Source organism: Macrotis lagotis, chromosome 4, assembly GCF_037893015.1.
Source record: "Macrotis lagotis isolate mMagLag1 chromosome 4, bilby.v1.9.chrom.fasta, whole genome shotgun sequence".
NCBI classification, from domain to species: domain Eukaryota; kingdom Metazoa; phylum Chordata; class Mammalia; order Peramelemorphia; family Peramelidae; genus Macrotis; species Macrotis lagotis.
The window spans coordinates 204,616,570-204,638,224 of NC_133661.1; the positions used below are offsets into that span (position 1 = coordinate 204,616,570).

The window sequence follows — 21,655 nt, forward strand, 5'->3', positions numbered from 1 at the left end:
ATGGAAATACTGTAACTGTTTTGGATTCCTTTGAATTTCCCTTGATGAGAGGATGGGAAAGTTAGCTAAAGTAAAATACGTGAACTACAGTCTAATGTATCATCAGGAATCTTCCAGATTGACTGAGAATAAGACAGATGCCCCAAACTGGTCAAATAGTTTAACTAGTCAGGTCAAACTAATATCATTTCCATTTATTAGGGTTGTGAGTCAGGAGAATGCTAAAAATGGTATACCTGGATTTCAGCAAATTTTTTGAGAAAGCCATTTACTCTCCTTCTGGACAAGACTGAAAGATATGTACATAGGCAAATTCATAACTAGCTGAGTTATTAGTAGATAATGGCTTAGTATTAATTCATGTCCTAATGCCAACTTTGGAAGCTAATCTTAAGTGGAGTGTCCCATTACTCTACTCACAATTTTTTAACTGATGACTTGGATGAAGGCATGCTTTATCAGATTTATAGATAACACCAAGCTGGAGGTGGGAGGACAGTAAACACATTGAATGACTGAGCCTAGCTCCAAAAAAGATCATAACAGGCTAGAATATTTGGGCAAGATCTAAGAAGATGAAAAGTAACTGAGAGCACTCCATGTCAGCAGAATGGAGAAGTTGGTGGGCTTAGGAACTATTTGTCCCTTTACCAGTAGAACTGGATGACCTAGCCCATATCAAGGACTGGGATTGGAAGCCCATCTCCTAGAGGAATCTATTAGACAGCAACCTGTTACTCTATTCTGAGTCACTGCAACAATGAGAAAGTCTTCCATTAACATGAAGTCGGAGGGGAGCTGCTATGATTTAACTAAGCATAAAGGTCCTACTTGGGGTTGGATTTAGAGGCCTCTTCTCCTTCATGGCATTGAGGTCTTACAACAATACCTTGAGTCATTACAATACTAAGTTCTCCATTACCATCAAACACTCAGTCAAGGGGAGGCTAGGTGGCGCAGTGGATAAAGCACCGGCCCTGGAGTCAGGAGTACCTGGGTTCAAATCTGGTCTCAGACACTTAATAATTAACTAGCTGTGTGGCCTTGGGCAAGCTACTTAACCTCATTTGCCTTGCAACCCCCCCCCCAAAAAAAAACAGTCAAATCAGGGCTTCCATTAAAAAGAAAGTTTCTGCCCTAACCTCCATTCCTCCTTAAACTCTTTATTGTTGGATACCACAACACCCAGATTGGTTTGGGGGTCTTCTTGCCCTTGACCAAAGCCCCACTAGGAAGCTGACTCTACTGGATCATGTTTCATCTCAGCAAAACTACATCCCTTCATTCAGCATCAAGGGAGGTTGGAGTCTCCCATTAACAGCAAAACTTTGTTCTAACACTTACTCTTCCTTTCCCTATCAGTAATTCTGAGAGTATAAGGGTAGAATTCCTGTGCTTCTCAGGAATTGGAATTGGAAACCACCTCATTCCAGCATTTTGTGGAGGCTGTTGTCCTGTATCAACATAACCCTTATCAATATATGCCTAGAAAACAAAATCAACAATGCCTTTGTCCTATTTTCCCCCCTACAGTTCTCAATAACAACCAAGTCAAACTTGGTTGTTTGTCAGACCAGGATGAACTCCCTGAGAAGGCCATCTATAACAGGAGCCTCAAATTCCTCTCCTTTCATCTCTTTTTTTTTGTTTTGTTTTTGCAAGGCAATGGGGTTAAGTGACTTGCTCAAGGTCACACTACTAGGTAATTATTAAATGTCTGAGGCCTAATTTGAACTCAAATCCTGGACCCCAGAGCTGTTTCAGAAACCTGAATTCATATTTGATCTTACTTACTAGCTGTGTGACTCTAAGCAAGACACCTAATCTCTGTCTGCCTCAGTTTCCTGACCCACAAAGGAATAGCATTACCTTTGACCTCACCTGTAACTCATTATTACAGAACTTTGAAATTCCTTTCTTGGACCACAACTAATTCTTTTAGTTTCTCTTCTAGATGAAGTCTCTGGCCTCACCACAGACTGCAGTCCCATCAATCCCTCTTTGTTCTCTCAGAATATCACTCCTGCTCTGGCCTTCTTTACCTCCCTTTGCAGCTTTAATCCAGGAGTAAACCAGTTCAATTATATGCTGCCCCCTACCCTGCAATGCCTCACCCTTTTGTCCTGTCTCATGCCTTGCTAAGTCTTACACTCTATTTTCCACCATGTATTTGCCTTGTTCTTATTTGTGGCCCCTGGATGAAGTCACACAATTGTGCCAACTGTGTCTACCATAAATTTGTTACCTAATTTCAACTGAGACGCCACTCTTGGATTGTAATTCTTCTACTCTGTGTGTGTGGACACAGAAACATATGAAAAGCTTTGAATACCAGAGGATTTTGTGGGAGTTATTATGTGTTTGTGACACAGTTAGACCTTTATTTTAGTAAAACGACTTTGACAGTCCTTGCTCTTCAACCCCAGCCTCTCACTTGAGAATATTCTTATGTTTTACTGGAATAATTGAGGCCATTTGCTGATAGTTCCCTCTTTTCTTTTCTTCCTTACTTTACCTAGGTGCTTTTGCCTTCATACAATCTCATATGAAGAGGTGGCCTTTTTCCCTATATGCACAAGTGATCCCATTCCATCCCACTTTCTCCAACATTTTGCCCTCTCTACCATCACCACTCTCTCGCTCTCTTACCTTCAATCTTTGTCTATTGGCTATTTCCCTATTGCTTACAGACACAATCACATCGCCACATCCTCAAAAAACCCCTTGCTTGATCATTTCATCATAGATTGTTATTACCCTAGATCTCCTGCCTTTCATGGCCAAACTCCTTGAGAAGACATCTATAACAGGAGTCTCAACTTCCACTCATTTTTTTTTTGCTTTTTTCAAAGTTAAGTAACTTGCCCAAGGTCACACAGCTGGGTAATTATTAAGTGTCTAAGGTCGAATTTGTACTCAGGTCCTCCTGACTCCAGGGCCAGTGCTCTATCCACTTAGCCATCTAGCTGCCCCCATCACCTAGCTGCCCCTCCTTTCATTCTTCTTAATTTTCTACCATCTGGCTTTCAGTCTCATCATTTAACCAAAATTGCTCTCTCCAAAGTGACTAATCTTTTATTTTTTTTGTACTGAATATGGAGTCTTTCTTGATGGTACACAACAAAGAACTTTAGGCTTTTCCTAGGATGCTTCAGAACAAGGATGTGAATGGGACATGGGATCCCCAGTATAGGAACACGGGTTATGGAGTGATGGAACTTCTTTTTTGGTTGGGGATGAAGATCCATTCATTGCTTTCCACTTTACTCCTTGGAGGCCATGTAGACCACAAGAGGTCTATTACATGGTTTCTATAACTATACTCATCATCATAACAAGAAATGAGTTGGACAAAATGGTTATTGAAGGCAATACTAGCATCAACTTCAAATGTACAGGAGTGGATATTGCTATTAAAATTACAGGAAACAACCTGGTCCTCTATGTAGCCCAAGATGTCCCTTCAGGGACCCCTCTGCTGCTTGCTTCACCACTCTCTTGATATTTGATGGGTTTCTCCAGGTAGCAGGTCAGATACTTTGGGAGTAAGAACATGGAAGGTCATGCCTTTCCATTCAGCTCAGGTATGACCTTCTCTACAGCACCAATGGAAGCAGGCATGTTTTGGGCAGCTCATCACACCACAGCTTGTCAGTGGGAACTGTCTGCTGGGTAGCAGTAATGGCATGAACTGTAGTCATGAATCCTTCAAGTTATCATGAATGATCTTGGCCAAGGGAACTAACCAGTAGGTAGTGCAGGAGGCATTACTGAAAATCTTAAGGGAATTATCATATTTCTCATGTTCACTCCCATCACAAACACTGGAACATTAGCAGAAGGGGCAGATATAATGAACCACTTGGTTCCACCCTTCTTTTCCGTGGTGTTAAAATGCCAGTGGATATACAATATACTTGGCACCAACATCTCCCCATTTAACATTGACAGGATTCCACTCCTGGCTCTCCTACTGATCACCGGCTTTCCATTTTCAGCTTTGATAGTGCCCTTGAACTTATCATGGGGGGGAATCATTTTGAAACATAAAAACCACGTAATTGAGGTTAATGAAAAGGGTCACTGATGGCCACAATGTCCACTCCACCTGAGTTGAATGCAGCTCTGGTCACCAGGTGTCCATTACAGCCAAATTCATTGACTCAGACCTTCACCATCTTGTTCAGGAATGTGACTGACTGAAGCAGTGGATCCTGGTGGTGAGCTTGGGAGAAGAGTTAAGAGCCATGATCTCCTAATCTAATGACTTTTTTTCACTCATCCTTCTTGACCTCCCTGCAGCTTTTGAAACTGCTGATCAATCTCTTCTCAATACTCTATTTTTCCTCTAGATTTTGAGGGACATTATTCCCACCTGGTTCTCCTCTTAAAATATCTGAGAACTCCTTTTCAGTCTCCTTTGCTAGACTTTCATCCAGATCATGCCATTAACAATAGATGTCCCCACAGGACTCTATTCTGGTCTCTCTTCTCTCTCCCTTATACTGTTTCAACTGGCACTCTCATCATCTCCCATAGTTTAAATTTATCTCTATGCTAATGATCCTCAAATTAACTTATTCAGCTCTTAACTTCTCTGCTGATCTCCAGTTTTACATTTCCAATTGCCTACTGAACATCTCAAACTGGACGTCCTTAAGGTATCTTAACCTGAACATGTCCAAAACTGAAGTCAATCTTTTCACTAAAATCTTTCCCTCTTCCAAACTTCCCTTTTACTGTTTAGGGTACCACCATCCTCCCAGTACCCCAGGCTCACATCCTCAATTCTCTCTCAGCCCTCATAATCCATCTGTTGCCAAGGTCTATTGATTTTATCTGCATGATATCTCCTTTGCATGATCCCTTCTCTTCTTTGACACTACCACCATTCTGGTGCTGACCCTAATCACCTCATGCACAGACTATTGCAATCGTACGATGGTTGATCTCATTGTCACATGTCTCTCTCCATTTTAATTTATCCTTCATTCAGCTGTCAACATGACCTTCCTTAAAAGCAGGTCTAATCAGATCACTGCCTACCCCACTCAATAAATTCCAGGGTCTCTATTACCTCTAGGATCAAATATAAAATCCTCTATTTAGTGTTGAAAGCCCTCCTACTTTTCTAGTCTTCTTACATTTTATATCCCACCACATACTCTGTGATCCACTCATACTTCTGCTCCTCAAACAAAACATGCCATCTCCCTGTTGTAAGCATTTTCATTGGCTGTCCCCCATGGAACCTGGAATATTCTCTCCCTCATCTCTGCCTCTTGGCTTCTCTTTTTTTCTTCGAAGTTTCAGGTGAAATTTCCAAGAAGCCTTTCCTAATCCCTCTTCAATCTAGTGTCTTCTCTTTGTGGATGATTTCCACTTTATCCTATAGATATCTTGTCTGTACATAATTATCAGTACATAAAATTGTTGTAACCCCCATTAGACTGTGAGCTCCTGGAGGGACTGGCTTTTACCTTTCTTTGGATCTATAACACCTGGAACATAGTAGGGCTTACTAAATTTGTACTGAATATATGTCTATGTGTATATAGTTGATAGACATTTTAGCAGAGCAAATACCAAACTAACTTCAAGGTCAGGAAGACAAAGATTCAGATACTACCTTTGACACATGTTGTTTGTGTGATTTTAAGCAAATGTCACACAGTGACAAAATCACAGGTCTGGTCATATAGACAGGACATCCCAAAGCCTTAGGGTACTTTTAAACTACTAAGCTTAAAAGCTGCACTAGAACTTCTGGGATGCCCTTTCTGCATTTGCATATGGTATAGCAGTAATCCTCATTTCTTGATGGCTATAATAAGGAAGAACAAGCACCGACATGTTCTACTAAGATGGAAAGGCCTTGAATATGTGCCCCATGACATTCGGCCTACTTTTTTTATTTTTATCTTAGCTAAATAGGGAGAAGCTCATCATCACTAGACTGGCTGCTAGGTGAAGAATTTTCAGGCCATGGCAACCCAAGAAACAAAGAAAATACAAAATGGCTTTCAATCTTGAATGCCTCACCCCACCAGGCCCAACCTTAGATGCTTCTGCTTTGAGAGCAGCAAAATGGGAAAAGAATAGGAAAGAGGTGCTAGGAATAACACAAGTTTTAAACTGTTAACATTAACTTAGCTATTGATACACCAAATGTGAAATCCTTGTTCAATAGCCAAAGAATAGATTTTTACTTGAGGAAATGAACTATATAGAATAGAAGTTGACATTCTTTCTCTAAATAAAACCAGAAAATAGAAGAAAGCCACAGTGAACTAGAAGGAAAGAATAAGATTTCTTTGAAGAGACAAACAAAAGAGTTTGCAAATTTTACTTCATTCTGAGCCTAGAGACAATAAGATATTTGGTGAACATAAGCAAAGAAATTAACATAAAGATAATTACAGATTATGCATCAATATCTATTGCAGAGCATGGAGTAAAAAAAAAATTCTCTGAATAATTCAACAAGATCTTCCAAACCAAGTCAATATATGGATAGATGCTCTGTGACAACAATGCAAAAGCAGATATGGGAGAGAATGGCTAAAAATGCTAGAGAATATGATTCAGAAGAAAGAACAAAAGATGCCAAAGGCTTAACTACTCAGGAGCCTTTTGCCAATATCAATCTATCTATGCGTATATATAGATAGATATAGCTATATCGTAATCACATATATATTCAATATTTTCTTCTAGATGAGAATCAAATAGACAAGATGAGCCTGAGTGTTATTAATGCTTTTTCATTCCAGTCATGTCTGACTCTGTGACCCCATTACACTGGGGTTTTCTTGGCAAAGATACTGGAGTGGTTTATCACTTCCTTTCCAGCTCATTTTACAGAAAAGGAAATTGAGGCAAAGGGGGTGAAGTGACTTGCCCAAGGTTACAGATCTAGTAAGTGTTTGAGGCCAGATTTGAACTCAGGAAGATGAGTTTCTCTGACTATCCATTGTCCTTCCTAGATGTCTTAGAAGCTTGAATAACATCACAAAAATGAAACTACTGAATAACTGACACTTTATATAATGACTTTCTATTTTGCAAAATATTTTACATTATCACATTTAAGTCTTATAAAAATTCTCTATGATAGGTATATAGGTATTATTATCCTCATATTACAGATGAGAAAATTAAGGTTTAAAAAACTGATTTCCTTCTCTTAGCCACAGAGTCATTAAAAGAGGTGAGGTATACCTTGACATAAAATGACTGATTAGTGATGTTGGAAGTCAATTCTGGATGATGGGTCTGGATGCTGTCAGATAATCAACCAGTTGGATGAAAGATTAAAAACACCAAACTAAAATAGGATGACTCAGATGACACTGTAGTTAAATACAACTCCAACCTAACTTATTCAGACAAACTACTGATGTCACAAATTGGAAAATGGACAATTGAAAAACACTGATGATCATCATTTCCTAAAGAAGTTTAGTTGCTATAAAAAAATAAGGAAGTTAAAAGAACTTTGAAACAACCACAGTCATTAAACATAATCTCTGCCAAGTAAAGAGACACACAGAAGCTAGAAATAACACCAGTTTAGAATATAAAATCATTTGAAAATCAATACTGAGAAAGAAAGAATAGAGGAAGCTTAAAAATAGTTTTTAGTTTTGGGGGTTTTTCCTACAGCATTTCTTTCATAATAGAGCAAAAAGTAGTAGACAGGGTAATGGATCTGTAGAAGGTAGAAAATGAGTCTTTCAGAAAGCTTGGTCTAAGACCTATCTGAGACAGATCATCAAACAATGTTCATATATGAAATTAGGAAAACAACAAGTAAATGAAAAATGAAATCAGATTTACTTGTGTTTAAATCATGTATAACAGCTGGAACCACCACACTGGAACTAACTTCTCAACTTCTGATGGTCCACATTGCTCAGCAACCCATCTGTAACTTACAAAGTTTCTAACAGTCCCTAACAACTTAAGGAGTTGCCTAGTGCAATGAGGTGTAAAATGACCTGTCCAAGGTCACTCAGTATGAGTAAGAAGTAAACCTTAGAAACTCCTAATTTTAAAGACTGGCTCTCTTACAACACTGCTTCTTCATGTTGGGAAATTTTTTCTAAAAATCAGCTGTTCAACAGTGGAATGAGTTGCCTTAGGAGAGGCAGAGGCTGGATGATAAAATTAAAGCAGAGATTTCTTTCAACTTTGGACTGAACTGGAGGGCCACTAAGGTCACTTCCTATCTAGGATTTTAAAGATAAGCAATTCACAGGATTGGTACATCCACAACACTCATATAAGGACTGTAAATGGAACATTAGATGGGTCAGAAATGGCAAAGAAGGGAGCAACCTGCATTGTATTTTGGATATTACACAATTGTTTGTCTCCTCAACAGGTGGGGTGGGGCTGGAGGGAGAAAATATGAAGTTCAAATGTTTAAAAAAGGAATGTTAAAAATTAAAGAGATATTGCACAGATGTTGCTTTTAATGATCCCAAGCTTCAACCAGCCATAAAATCCAACTTTATACCAAAAATATATCCTCAGTATCAAAATAAATATTCTTTTAAAAATTCTGTGTGGCCATAAATTGAAAAACACCATCATCATTGAAGAATCAAAGCCAGGAGTAACCTGGAGAGTTGTGTTGTAACATAATACCAACAATGAATTGTACCCAAAAAATGGAATAAAAGTAATCATCCAGGAAATGTATTATCAAAAAAGCAGATAGGCAAGTTGCTAATATGACAAAAAAGAAAAATGTGGAATGTTGGAGATGTGGGAAAATTGAGACACTAATTTTTTGGTAGTTATAAACTGATTCAACCATTTTGCAGAGCAATCTGAAACTATGCCCAAAGGGTTATAAAATTCTGCAAACCCTTTGATCCAGTAATACCACTGCTAGGTCTATAATCCCAAAGACATCCAAAAAAAGGGGGGAAAGGACCTATTTGTAAAAAATATTTATAGCAGCTCTTTTATGATGGTTAAGAATCGGGAAATCAGGGGCAACTAGGTGGTGCAGTGGATAGAGCACCGGCCCTGGAGTCAGGAGTAGCTGAGTTCAAATCCAGCCTCAGACACTTAATAATTACCTAGCTGTGTGGCCGTGGGCAAGCCACTTAACCCCCATGTGCCTTGAAAAAAACCTAAAAAAAAACCCAACGAATCGGGAAATCAAAGAGATATCCATCAATTAGGAAATGACTAAACAAGCTATAGGTAAGATTGAAATGGAATACTACTGTACTCTAAGAAATGACTAGAAAAACTTAGAACAGATACATAGTAAAGTGAACAGAACCAGGGAATGTTGTACATGGTAACAGCAATGTTACAGTTCGATGAAGTATTATGAAAAACTATATATATATAACTTAGCTTTTCTCAACAATACAGTGACAATCGCAAAGGATTAATGATGAAGTATACTATCCACCTCTAGAGAAAGAATTGATATTGACTGATAAAGACTGCTATTTTCACTTTCTTTCTCTCATTTTTCCCTTTTATTCAAATCTTTTTGTATAAAATGACTAATATGGAAATGTTTCATATAAATACACATATATAATCTATATATGATTGCTTGCTGTTTCAGAGAGGGGAGAGGAGGATGATAGAATTTGGAACTCAAAACTTCCATAAAAAATGTTAAAATAAATTTTAAAAAGCAGTTATGCTAGTCATGTGACAAGAGTAGAGGATAAGAAAAAGAATGACTAGATGCAGCACTAGTACCTCTTGAATGCTAAAAAAATCTAGTGGAACAACCCATCCTCTATAGAGGATATAAGAGAAGACACAGGCAAGAATCAAACAGAGTGAGAAGATATGAATGAATTACAACCTATTTATCACTGGAGGGAATATCTATAAGCAAGAAGATCATGAGCTTCTTGCAATATTAAATTGAGAATAAGAGTCAATACACTGGATGACAGAATCAAGATCCAAAAAGATGCTGACAGGCTGTAACAATGAGCTAATCTAATAGGATGAAACTTATGAGTTATAAAGTTTTACATTTAATTAAAAAAAACAACTGTAGGTTTAGAATGAGGAAAGCATGACTAGACAATAGTTTGTATTGAAGAGATCTGGGGGTTTTAGTAAACATTAAGTTCAATATAAGTCAATAATAATAAATCATATCTATTGAGTGCTTTCAAGTTAAAAGATTTTTCTGACAACTATTTCAGTTTAATAGGTAGAAAACTTCCTATTAGAACTATCTGAAAATTGAATAAGCTACCTTGAAGGTAGTGAGTCCCCCATCAAAGGACACATTCAAGCAAAGTCTGGATTATCACTTCTGGGTCATGTTGTAGAAGAGTTATGTGTTTAGGTACTGGTTGAACTAGATGATCTTTAAGATCACACTAAAGCCTAACCTCATCATTTCATATGGGAAGTACTGCTCCACAACCCTGGTCACTATAAAACCTGAATCTCTCCCTCAATTCTACCTCTAATGTAATCCAAGCAAAATAATAAAAGCAAGTCACATCTGATTTCAACTGTTAGACAAAAGATAAGTATTCAGAGGAAGGTCTCTCTAATATCATTATCTACAATCCAAAATCTTTCTACCCAGTGTCATTCCTCCCTCTCTCACTGCCATGACAAAAGAACATCTTGTGACCTACACACAAGGAAACAAATGCTGAGACAATCAAGATGACCTACATACTATTTCCAAAGACTGAAAGTGGGATAAGGAATTGGGATAGGCAGGGTGTTTCCTCTTCTTCCCCATATCCTTCAAGTTCCCTGAAGAACTGGTACTACTTGAGCCAAGAAAGCTGGACATGGATCAATCAGTAGTAGGCTTTGATATACTATTCCTGTCTGATCTCCTTCCTAGACATATGTTACTAGAAGGAGATAAATAGTCTAACTAAAGATATAAAGGGAATCAGGTTTCTATTCTTTTCTCCTCAGAGTGCTCTTCTCCCTCTACAACCTCTGATTTGGTGGCCTTCCTCCTCATTTTCTCCAAGGCTCACCTCTGGTAAGGAGGAATGATAAGGCAAATGGGCCAGGAAGACAGAAGTGAAGAGGGAGCAGCCATCTTCCCCACATTCCAACTTTGTAGTCTCAATTATAGTGGATGGGGATACTTCACCCTATAAGATACCTATTTTTCTCTTTCTAGTTCTATCTTTTATCCACCTACTTCTCATCCCACAACCCTCCTGCTCCCTTCCCCATACATCTATTTGCCCATCCCTTTATCCCCTACCCCTTATGCCCCTATTCCCTCCCCCCAAGAGCACTCACACCATGGGGGCTTCTCAGAGCGCTGCCGGAGCTGCAAAGGGGGTGAGTGAAGGGTCTGGGGTGGAGCAAATGGGCCCCCAGGAGCCTGGTTGCTGTGCATGGAATCAAACAGAGCTGGAGAGGGAAGAAAGAATACATGTGAGTGGGAGTCTGAGTGTGGAGGGGGAGGGTCCAAGGCCATTCCTCAAAGGTATCAGCTACTGTACCCCTTCTCAGCCCTCTCATATTGAAAAATTGGGAAGGAACCATTTCCAGAGGTGCTAGGAGTCAGCAAATGTCTATGTGTGGTCAGATGTTCCTTCCTAGCCTTGCCCAGCCCTATTCTGACATAGTCCTTCATTTGAGACAATACCTTGGAGAAAGAGAGGGAAGAGTCTGAGGGAATATCCATACCTGCAGAAACCTGGGCATCTGTGTGTCGTTGGCAGACTGAACTCAGGAATTCATTCACTTGGCGAAGAGAGAGAGCGTTGTGCAGAGTCTCCAGTGGGTAGATGGTGGGCACCATGGAACAACCTTCAAACCCTGCCAGGGTTAAGATTTTAATTGAACAAAGTAAATAAAAATTCCAGCAACAGACACCTGATCAGTCCTAAAGGAAGCTGGGAAAGTGAGTTTCTAAGGCACTAGGACAATGAGCTATTTCTCAAAAGCTAGTACCACTGAGCCCTTGGAAAAGTGAGATTTCCAGAATTACTAGGAGAGGAAATTCTGCATATCCTCTGTTTACGCTTACCTTTCTTTTCTTCAGTCTCTATGGACAGCCAAGTCTCCCAAAAAACTTGCCTCTAAAGACTCACATTGTCCTACTCAGGAAACCCTAATCTACAAATGCCTAATTTAGAAGGTTATTGTAATTCTACTGGCATCAAACCCTAAAGTCTTCTGGAAGAAAAAAAATGTGAATGTAGAGTAAAATATAGTATCTGACATGAGGTGAGGCAACAGGATTGAAAGGAAGTAGAGGATTTTAGAATAAAAAGGCAATGGGACCATATGGAGGGTAATATTCAGGGTCTTTAATAGCAGATGAAGTTGGAGGTGGGAGGATAGGTGGAACATGCAGATTCAGGAAGTGGGTAGAGGAGGTGGAATCTTTAGAAGTTGCAAGAACATGCAGTACACACAGGGTTCAGTCCAGCAAAACCACATGCATGAACAGGCTGGAGGGTGAGAGTTCTTCCTTGGTTAATTTTTTTTTAAAAGGCAAGCTCTCCTTGGGGGGGGGGGGGGCGCTCAACACCTATGGACAGCAGTTTGTCAATCAGAAGAAAGGATCAGGTTCCTCCAAAGAAAACCACTTTCTTCCCAATAATAATGTCAGTCTTCCCACCCACTTCTCAGGGTAGTGACAAGACCAAAGCTAGATTCATTTTTGACTTTAACATCAAGGGCTATTGAGGGACAAAATCTCCCTCTTGGAATATTAGATATCCCCCTTGAAAAACTATTTAATATAGTCCTTCTCATATGTCCTCTATATATCCCTGAGGTATTGGAGGGAGAGTAGGACTGAAAGGCTCTCACAACTCCAACTCCCATTCCATAAATTGGACCAACTCAGGTCCTTTTCCTGCAACTCCACTTTACCTTCTCCCTGCCTCTAGCTTTGCTCTTACCCCAGGCTAAGGGAAACAAGGAAGGCACTTTGCAACAACTCAGGGCCTCCCTATTTTTTCCCTACCATGCAACAGTAATGATGTAGTCTCTTTGACCTTGGGTAATGTGCTTTGGCTTCTCAGATAAAGGGAACAAGTAGCCAAAGGGAATTTTCTTTTTTCAATGAGGAGTCAGAGAGAGGACAGTTTCTATCCTTTCTAGCATAGAGGATGGTAATAGGGGGAGAAGGAATTTATGGTAACACAGGAAAAGAAATTCCCCTATGCTGAATAGATTTGGGTACCTGGGAAACAATGGCCTGAAGATCAGTTCTAAGGAGTAAGGACTGTAAGAAGACAGAAAAGGAGGCAGGAAGAAGCAGCAGGGTTAAGGGAAGGGGGAAAAAGAGCAGCCAATGCTACAGTTACCAGACAGCCTGGCCCCAGCACCATCTAAGCTGCTCACTGAACCATCACAGTCTCAGGAAAGGAATAGGTAAATAGGAAGCCTCTCCTGCTAGAATAGCAACAAGCAAAGCAGCCAGCTGGGTGGAGAGGGTACCGTAGAGGCACTCGGGATCATCCTGGCCTGAGCGTAGCCAGTTCCGGAAGAGGCGAAGGTGGTAGGAGCACTGGTGCAGGTGATGCGCCAGCGTGGCATCCAGAGAGATTGGCCAGCCCCCTGGGCAGTCGGAGGAGAAACTGCGCAGTAGCTGGACCACAGGGTGCTGGTCATCCAGCAGCTCTGCAGGAGGACAGTGCCGTAAAGGAAAGCAGAGACAGAAACAAGAGGGAAAATGAGGGGGGCACTGGCTAACAGAAGTATAAGAAGGAGGTTGTGACCCCAATGTATGGAGGCTACCTAGCTCCAAATATGGGCTAAAAGAGAAGAAAAGATGGAGGTCACAAAATATCTCCATCAAGAAAGAAAAGAAGTGGAGAGAAACACAAAATGAAGCCTGAGGGGAAAGTGAAGACTTGAGCCCCTGCCACACGAGCCTTCCTTAGTCCAGCTCTGTGAAATTTTTTAAAGATATCTGCAGACTTTGCTCTCAGCAGAGATGAGCAGGCATTCTGGCTGAACACCTCTGCCCTTGATCTCTTGATCTATACTGGACAGCACAGACTGCTACCAAGATCAGGGGTTTCTTGAGAATAAGATGGGAGGTCATGAGAACCAAGGGCATACAGAGACAAGAATGGGATAGAGAGGAGCATCATCAAGACTGAAGCTGAAGTTTGAATTGTTTCCAAGGGTTCATGACTGGCCTCTTAGAGCCACACTCTAGGAGTACCATAGCTAGGTCCAGAAGATTAGGCAAAAGGCCAGATTCAATACATACAAATATCAGTATCAACTGGTTTTGCTGTTATATGACATGATAACCACAAAACTCTCTATTTGCCAACCCCGATACCAGTAAGAGAAATTGAAAAGCAGTTCTGCAGAATCCCAGGAGCACTGCAGAGAAAGGGAGTCAGTCAGCCCTGAAGTCATTACATGGGCCAGACTTTGGACTATTTTTCATTTTTTTTCACTATGGCTATTAAGTCTGAGTGCATTTTCTTTAGCTAGTGGGTGGATGTTTCAATTTAATTCCATTCATTTACTGGTTGAATATTGATTCTTTTTTTGATGAATTGCTCCTTGCGGTTTGCTGATCTCTGGAAATGAAGCTGCAAAGAACGGCAGTTATGAAAAGGCCCAGAAGGTGCAGGGCAGAAGAAGGGACAGATTCTTAAAGAAGATCATAGGTTTAAAGGGTCTGACCCAAGGGATGGGCAAAGATGGTTGGGTGGAGGCTGAGCATAGGGCCAGAAAGCAAAGCAAATGTGTGAGTTAAGCATGTGTGCTTACATAACTTTGAGAATTTATATAGACAGGATATGTGCACTACTAGTACTCATACTCATGATTCTCAGACTTGGTCTTGCTCCGGAGACCTCCTCAGTTCCTCCTCAGGAACTTTTCAGCATATCTTGACCACAATTTATGTCCATTTCACACAGTATTGGTTTCTTCTCTCATGATACCTTGGTTTCTTCAAACTGGTTCAGTTTGGTGTCTGATAACTGATCACATGCATTGTCAGATTTACTTCAATCCTGTGATGTATTCACATGATGTGACTGTCCCCACAAAGGACAAAGAATTCAGGACTAAAATCTTCAGGGGCAGAGCTGGATCATATACTAGTCTCATAGCTTAGGGAGGAAAGAAAGTAGTTCTGCCTTTCCTTCAAATCTAAGTTTTCCAGACATTATTTTGAAGCCAGAAATTTTGATAAGATGATGTATGGTGCCAGACACACACATACATGTTGAATGTGATGCCATGAGCAACCCAAAGACATGTCACTTCTGTGGCCATGCTATCAGTCATACAAAGTCTTGACCTTACCAGAGCCTCAGGGACATCCTGAAGGTCAGAAGTGGAAACTAGACTGTCTATTCCAACATGGCAACTCCTAGCTTCCCTTAGGAGGTATCCTCCCTGTTACCTAGGAAATACCACATTCTAAAGCTTCTCAGCCAGTACAACTCCCAAGCTCAAAGGTGGGAAGGTGCCATAACAGCTCTGAGGAGTCAGGCAAAATGGAACATGACAGCAGTCCTTTTCTGTTCATCTCTTGAACTCTCCAACCTGACCTTCTTTTCAGATACTGAAACATTAGATACTAGATTTCATTTTCTGGATTTGGAGGATTGTTTTGTTTACAACTTCTAAGCTCCATACTCTGAAATTAATACCCCAAGAATGTGGGTTCTAGGCTTTGCTCTAGAAATGACCATGATTCATTAAATCTGGGAAAGCTTAGAATCAGCTCTCTTCAGTCACAAATGCTGGCCTGTCTTCCACTTTCACACTGAATGAGAGAACTTCTGTCACAAATTCTCAGGGAGGCTGGAGCAGTTTATGACTAGGAAAATAGGGTTTCTCAAGCCCAGAGAAGACAACAAGTCCTACTGCAGTCAGGATAGAGAACAGAAAGTTCCAGCACAAAGGTCTGATTATGCCTGGGTCAAAATGGCAGATGGAGTGGGATTAGATTGGCAGCAAGGTTTCAGAATCAAGAGATCACTCCAGGTAGCTAGGCTTGATCCTGATTCCTTTGGAGGAACTTAGCCCTTGGAAAGAAAGAGGTTGTAGCTAGAAAACTTAATTTACCTTAAACATAGATCCAGAGGATAAAAATAAGCATACAAAGAATTGAATAAACTCCACTGTGGAGATGCCACTCCTTTCCCAACCTCCCCTCCCCATCCAGGATCCCACAAAGAACTCACAGTTCGACCGTCCTTGGATTGGTCCCCCAAAGCCCTTCAGTTCTGGTACCTGCAGTCCTAGCTCTGCAACTCCCTTGGATATTCTGACTTAGTCCCTTTACTTCCATATTTTTGAGACAAGTATGCCCCAGGTAAGCTTAGGTTCTACAGAAAGGATGCTGATAAATGAGGGCTTAATATGGCTCTCAGTCTGACACTGAAATTGATTCTCTTCCTTCCCCCGCCTCTACCACAGTCACCCCTCACAAACCACTTTGGGTTTCCTGCCTTCCAGGCCCAGATGCCAGGTTAGTAGCAACATGAAGCATATGGCAAGAGCACAGAACCACATAGCACATCACAATGGTAGGGAGTAAGAAGATGAGAAGGAAACTCTGTATCCCATGATGGTGAGGAGAATGGGAATGAGCCAGGAGGGGTGGGGTGGGGAGGGGTTCCCACAGTCTTCAAACAGGAAGGAATTAGTCTTTTCTTCTATACACAAAAGGTAGGGAGAACATTAAAAGATTCAAGTTACATGAGTTTCAGAGGAGAAGGAGAAGGGTGAGAGTATTTAGGCAATAAACAGTATTCTCCCTGAGGATGGGAATCATTTTTCATATTCATACAAGGAACCAAATTGGGAATGTTGTGAAAAGAACTTAATCAGAGTTTTAATGATGACAGTGACAAAGATGGCAATGATGGTGATGGAAGACTGAGACAAGTCAAGATAGGACCAATGTAGGGTATATACAGCCAAAGTGGTCATGGTCAAAACAAGAGAATATTCAAGCAAGGTGTCAACACATAGGAAAAGAGGAGAGAGGTCAGTGCCAGGGGTCAGATGTAAGTATCTGAGTCATTAAAGGTGAAATAATGAGGTATGACATCAAGTCAGAAGCAAACGTACCGTTAGTCGGATGCTTTGCAAACGACACAGAAAATCGCTTTACAGCCGGGACAGACAAGAACTCTGAGGAGAGAAGACATCGTGGGGATTATAGCTACAACTGTCCCTTCCCCCTACACTAGACTCTACCTGCAATATACTCTTTGTACTCTACATCCAAACCTGACTTTTTCCCAACTATCATAAAACACTTCTCTGATGGTTACATAAATCTTTCTCTCTGTATAACGTCTCTGAGAAATCACATCCCATTGCTATTCTAAGCCTACTCCATATATCCTTCTCTTCACCACTTCCTGGGTTTGTTCTTATCTGAAAATCAAGTTCCAGGACGACCTCTGGTCCCTATCCCAGGTGCTACCTCAGCTGGAACTCATGGAGCTCTAGATATAACCCTCCCTACTACTTGTTATCCACCCATATTGCCTAGAGTGCAGGAAAGAAAGGGTACAAGGTAGAAGTCGAATGACTGTAATGCACTTGGATAGCTAAATGGAGTGACATGTACCAAAAATTAGCAGAGGAGTACTTCTCTTGCTACTTCTGCTGCAGTGTCATCTCAGAAGGGAGATGAAGGGGCTCTGGGGTGGGTAAGGAAAGGGACTACTGTCCCCAACCCACATACCATCTCGGTGCATCAGGCTGGCAGGTGGGAGTTTTTTGCCATGGCTGCGAGCGTAGTCCTGAAGATTCGGGGCACTGGATGAGCCCCCCAGCACTGTGGTGCTGAACAGCCCTGTACACTGCGAGCCTGCAAAGCCGGAAGCATGTTAGCAGCCAAACAAAGCTGCAACTACATCACACATAACAAAAAAAACCACACAAGGCAAGGCCATTCCTAGCTGCCACACCACCACACAGAGCCTTCACTGCCACTTGCTATTGGACTTGGCAAGTTAATGAAGGAGAGGGGCCTTGTACACAGGCCCATGGCAAGGGGGAAAGTTTCTGTTCCATGCAGTTTAGTCATTTTAGGGGAGTCAAAGCTGCTTGGAGAGAGAAGTTCTACTTTGTCCTCCTCCAGTTGATTCTTTAAAAGGCCAGGGAAGAGAGCTTCTCCTGGAGTCTCCATACCTATTTGATGTTCCCCCATCCTGAGAACAGAGCTTGAGGCACCCAGGCCCTTAGGGGCAGAGAGAAGAAGAACTTTGGGTGAAGCCAGAGACCAGATCCTGGGAATTTAATGGCTTACTTCCACTTTCCTCATGGACTTTCACTTCCTCTCCCTCCCCAACCAAGTATTAAGGGCCTTAAGTTTTCTTCAAGAAAGGAATAGTAGAACTCAAATCATTTCAGAGCTGTAAGGAACATTGGAGATCAACATACACAGTACCTACACAGTACCTTTCTGATATAAAAGAGAAAACTAAAACCCTGAAAACTTACAGGTCTCCTGACAGTTCAATTCTACCAATCAGCAAAGAGAAAGTTCACTCCTTGAAATAGTGTAGTGTCCTCTGCTTAAACTGGTACATTCCTCTCACCCCCACCCCACCCCACACTAAAAAGAGAAGGGCACTCCAAAGTCAGTGAACATGATATTAAATACCAACTATGTGAACAATAATACTTTCTAGACATGAGATACACAGGAATACATAGGATATACAGGAAAAGATAATGAAAATAAAATTTACAATTATTGACAAAAAAAGGGCTTACTATAAATCAGTACATCTTTACTAAAGCGCAATATTGAAAGTGAGATATCCAACAGTAGGGACACACATAACCTAAAAATAATGATTTTAAAGTTGAAGAGATCTTTAGACAGCAACCATGCCAACCATTTCATTTTATAAATGAGAATTCTGAAGGCCAAAGAGGCAAAATTAATTCCCCAAGATTAGAGAGCAAAAGTGGTAAATATGGCAGAGGCCAAGGTCTCAGATTCTAAACTCATGGATCTTTCCTTTACAATATTTTTCTTCTAAGGGAAAACTTAAGGGGTGGGCTCTTCAGAATCATAATGCCAAACCAGAGGAAAGAGCTCGATGAGGTCCATCATGTACAGGACCCCCAAAGGAAAGAAAAGACAAGAAGGATTGGTACTCCTAAGATCTTTCTGACCCACAATGGAAACAAGATAGATCCAGATAGACCTAGATAGAACAAGATAGCCCAAGACAGACCTGCCTTCTGCTCTGAATGGCTTTTTTGCCCTGTAAATAACCTGAGTGAGAGAATGAATTCAAGTTGCTGCCTCAGCATTCTGTGACTAGCAGCTCCCACTATTATACTTTGTCAAGACTGAACTTGTATTTACAGAAGAGATTATTTTATTTTATTATTTTTAGGTTTTTGCAAGGCAAATGGGGTTAAGTGGCTTGCCCAAGGCCACACAGCTAGGTAATTATTAAGTGTCTGAGACCAGACCTGAACCCAGGCACTCCTGACTCCAGGGCCGGTGCCCTATCCACTGCGCCACCTAGCTGCCCTACAGGAGAGATTATAACAGATCCATTGAGGAGTCCTTGAGTTTCTCTTGAGTCTGTAGGGAGGGGACCAGGATCACAGGGGTAAAGGGTCTAGCTAGATCAAGGAATAAAAGAAAGTAGTTCAGATGATAGATTCTGTTCTCATCATCAGAACCAAATGAAGAATTTTTAATCATCATTATATTCCTGCTATAGTCCGTTCACATTCCTAAAATAGGCTTTAAGATAAAGGCTCTAGGGGCGGCTAGGTGGCGTAGTGGATAAAGCACCGGCCCTGGAGTCAGGAGTACCTGGGTTCAAATCTTAATAATTCAAAACTTAATAATTACCTAGCTGTGTGGCCTTGGGCAAGCCACTTAACCCCATTTGCCTTGCAAAAAACCTAAAAAAAAAAAAAAAAAAAGATAAAGGCTCTAAAGAGAAATGGATCTGCTCTTTCTCAAAAAAATTAACTCTATTTCCAGGCCTCAATGCTCTGTTCTCCCATTAGTCAGACCCACCCTATTGGTAGTAAAGACTATAATCCTTTTCTGCTCAGCCTTGAAATAGTAACCTCTGGCAAGTTTTTTCTGGGTGCCACAATTTCTATCAAAATCTTGTTTCCCTTTTCCTATTTATTTGGTGCTATTATCACCATTTAGCAGGTATTCCCATCTACTATTCTGGGACAGTAGTCCCAGAAAAGTACCCAAACCCCAGATCTACACCCCACCTTTAAGGGATTTTAGAGGCATTCTTCTCAGCAAAGGATGATAGAGGAGTGAACAAATGGTGTTCTAATCAAATTCTAACTTGTTTGGGGGCCAGGACAGATTCCATGGAAAAAGACGTGAGACCACAGGAAAAGCTAGGTAAATAAGACTAAGCAGGGGTCAGAAGAACCAGTTTAGAAATCACAATTATATGTTCCTGGTCCCAATTTCAAGCCACTTATCTGATATAGAGATACTGAGATAAAGGTGATAGTCCATGGATAGACATCTCCTTTCTACTAATACTCCTTCCTCCTCATCTCCCAAACACTAAGATTCTTTCTAAGTATCCTTTGGTCTAAGGTATCTTTAAGAAACATTCAATGTTTCTTCCTCACTCCCTTCTTCCCTGCAACACAAACTCGAGATATCTGTATCAAAGAAGTTCCACCCCCTTGCAATTTTATCGAGGCTTCGTCCTCTACTTTTAAAAAGAAGAAAGGAATAGGGGAGAGGACAGAGGAAAAAGGCATGGGAGTTGGGAAAGAAAAAACAAGATTAGGATTAAGAAAGATGGCCTGAGCTCTCCAAAAAATGTATGGGATAGCTCTAGGGTTCCGGGTGTTCTTGCTCAGAGTTCTATCTCTGCTGACTGTGGTGGCTGCAGAGTCTCCTAGTTCCCTTAAGGTCCAGATTGGACTGGAAGGACTGAGGAAACCTAGAGAAAGAGACTGATGCAAAGAATCAAGGAAATGATCTTTCACAGAAAGAAACCAGTCACCTAAGATCAAAGCACACATCCTCCCACTTCCATTCCCAAGTGGTAACAAAAAAACTTAGGTATACACAATTCCCAGGATTGGGGATGGCCGCAATAATAGAGCAGACCTCCCTATCCAACACTGAAGAACAAAGGTTGGAAAACCATACCCAGGCCACTTTGTTTCATTTCTGTAGGACGTGAAGACTGGAATAGACGGTAACTAGCAGGTCGTGAGGATGAAGTCTCAGACAACACCTGTGGAAAAAGGATCATATGTTACCATCTCCCTACAGAAAACCAAAACTCAGGTCCTGAATCCTTGGTTCCCTGTGAAGTCAAGCAGCCAATAACAAAAAATGAAGGGCAAAAGGGCTCTTAAGGGGAGATGTGAGGGAAAGACAAGTACTTAGAGAAGAGCTACCCAGGCTTTCTTCCATAATGGAGGTCATTTTGTTCCCTTTCCACATAGCCCCTTCTATTTTTAGCTGAGGAACAATCATTCCTCCCACTCCATAGTCACAGTAGAAGAGTTCCCTATATTCCTTCCTAGGATTCGGAAGGTTTACAAAAGCTCAGTCATCATAAAAAGTGATACCATAAGCCAATAAGGAAAACAAGAAATAGTTTATCTGTCAGATCTATGGAGAGGGGAGGAGTTTATGATCAAGGAAGAGATAGAGAACATTACAGAATGCAAAATGGAT

The 21,655-nt window shown here is 41.0% G+C and overlaps 1 protein-coding gene across 9 annotated transcripts in view; it reads right to left on the reverse strand.

The window, feature by feature from the left end:
* PPIP5K1 (diphosphoinositol pentakisphosphate kinase 1) overlaps positions 1-21,655 on the reverse strand; it is a 45,141-nt gene that overhangs the window by 3,276 nt on the left and 20,210 nt on the right. For 2 of the 9 annotated variants that reach the window (XM_074235253.1, XM_074235254.1), the window contains exons 25-29: positions 21,119-21,206; positions 17,684-17,809; positions 17,059-17,121; positions 11,674-11,805; positions 11,281-11,394 (exon numbers count right to left, since the gene is read on the reverse strand). In XM_074235253.1, the coding sequence (XP_074091354.1) occupies positions 11,281-11,394; positions 11,674-11,805; positions 17,059-17,121; positions 17,684-17,809; positions 21,119-21,206 (523 nt within the window). Of the gene's footprint in view, positions 1-4,108; positions 4,226-11,280; positions 11,395-11,673; positions 11,806-13,440; positions 13,624-17,058; positions 17,122-17,683; positions 17,810-21,118; positions 21,207-21,655 lie in introns of all 9 variants that reach the window. The other 7 variants (XR_012478132.1, XM_074235260.1, XM_074235255.1 and 4 more) reach the window with 7 other exon arrangements.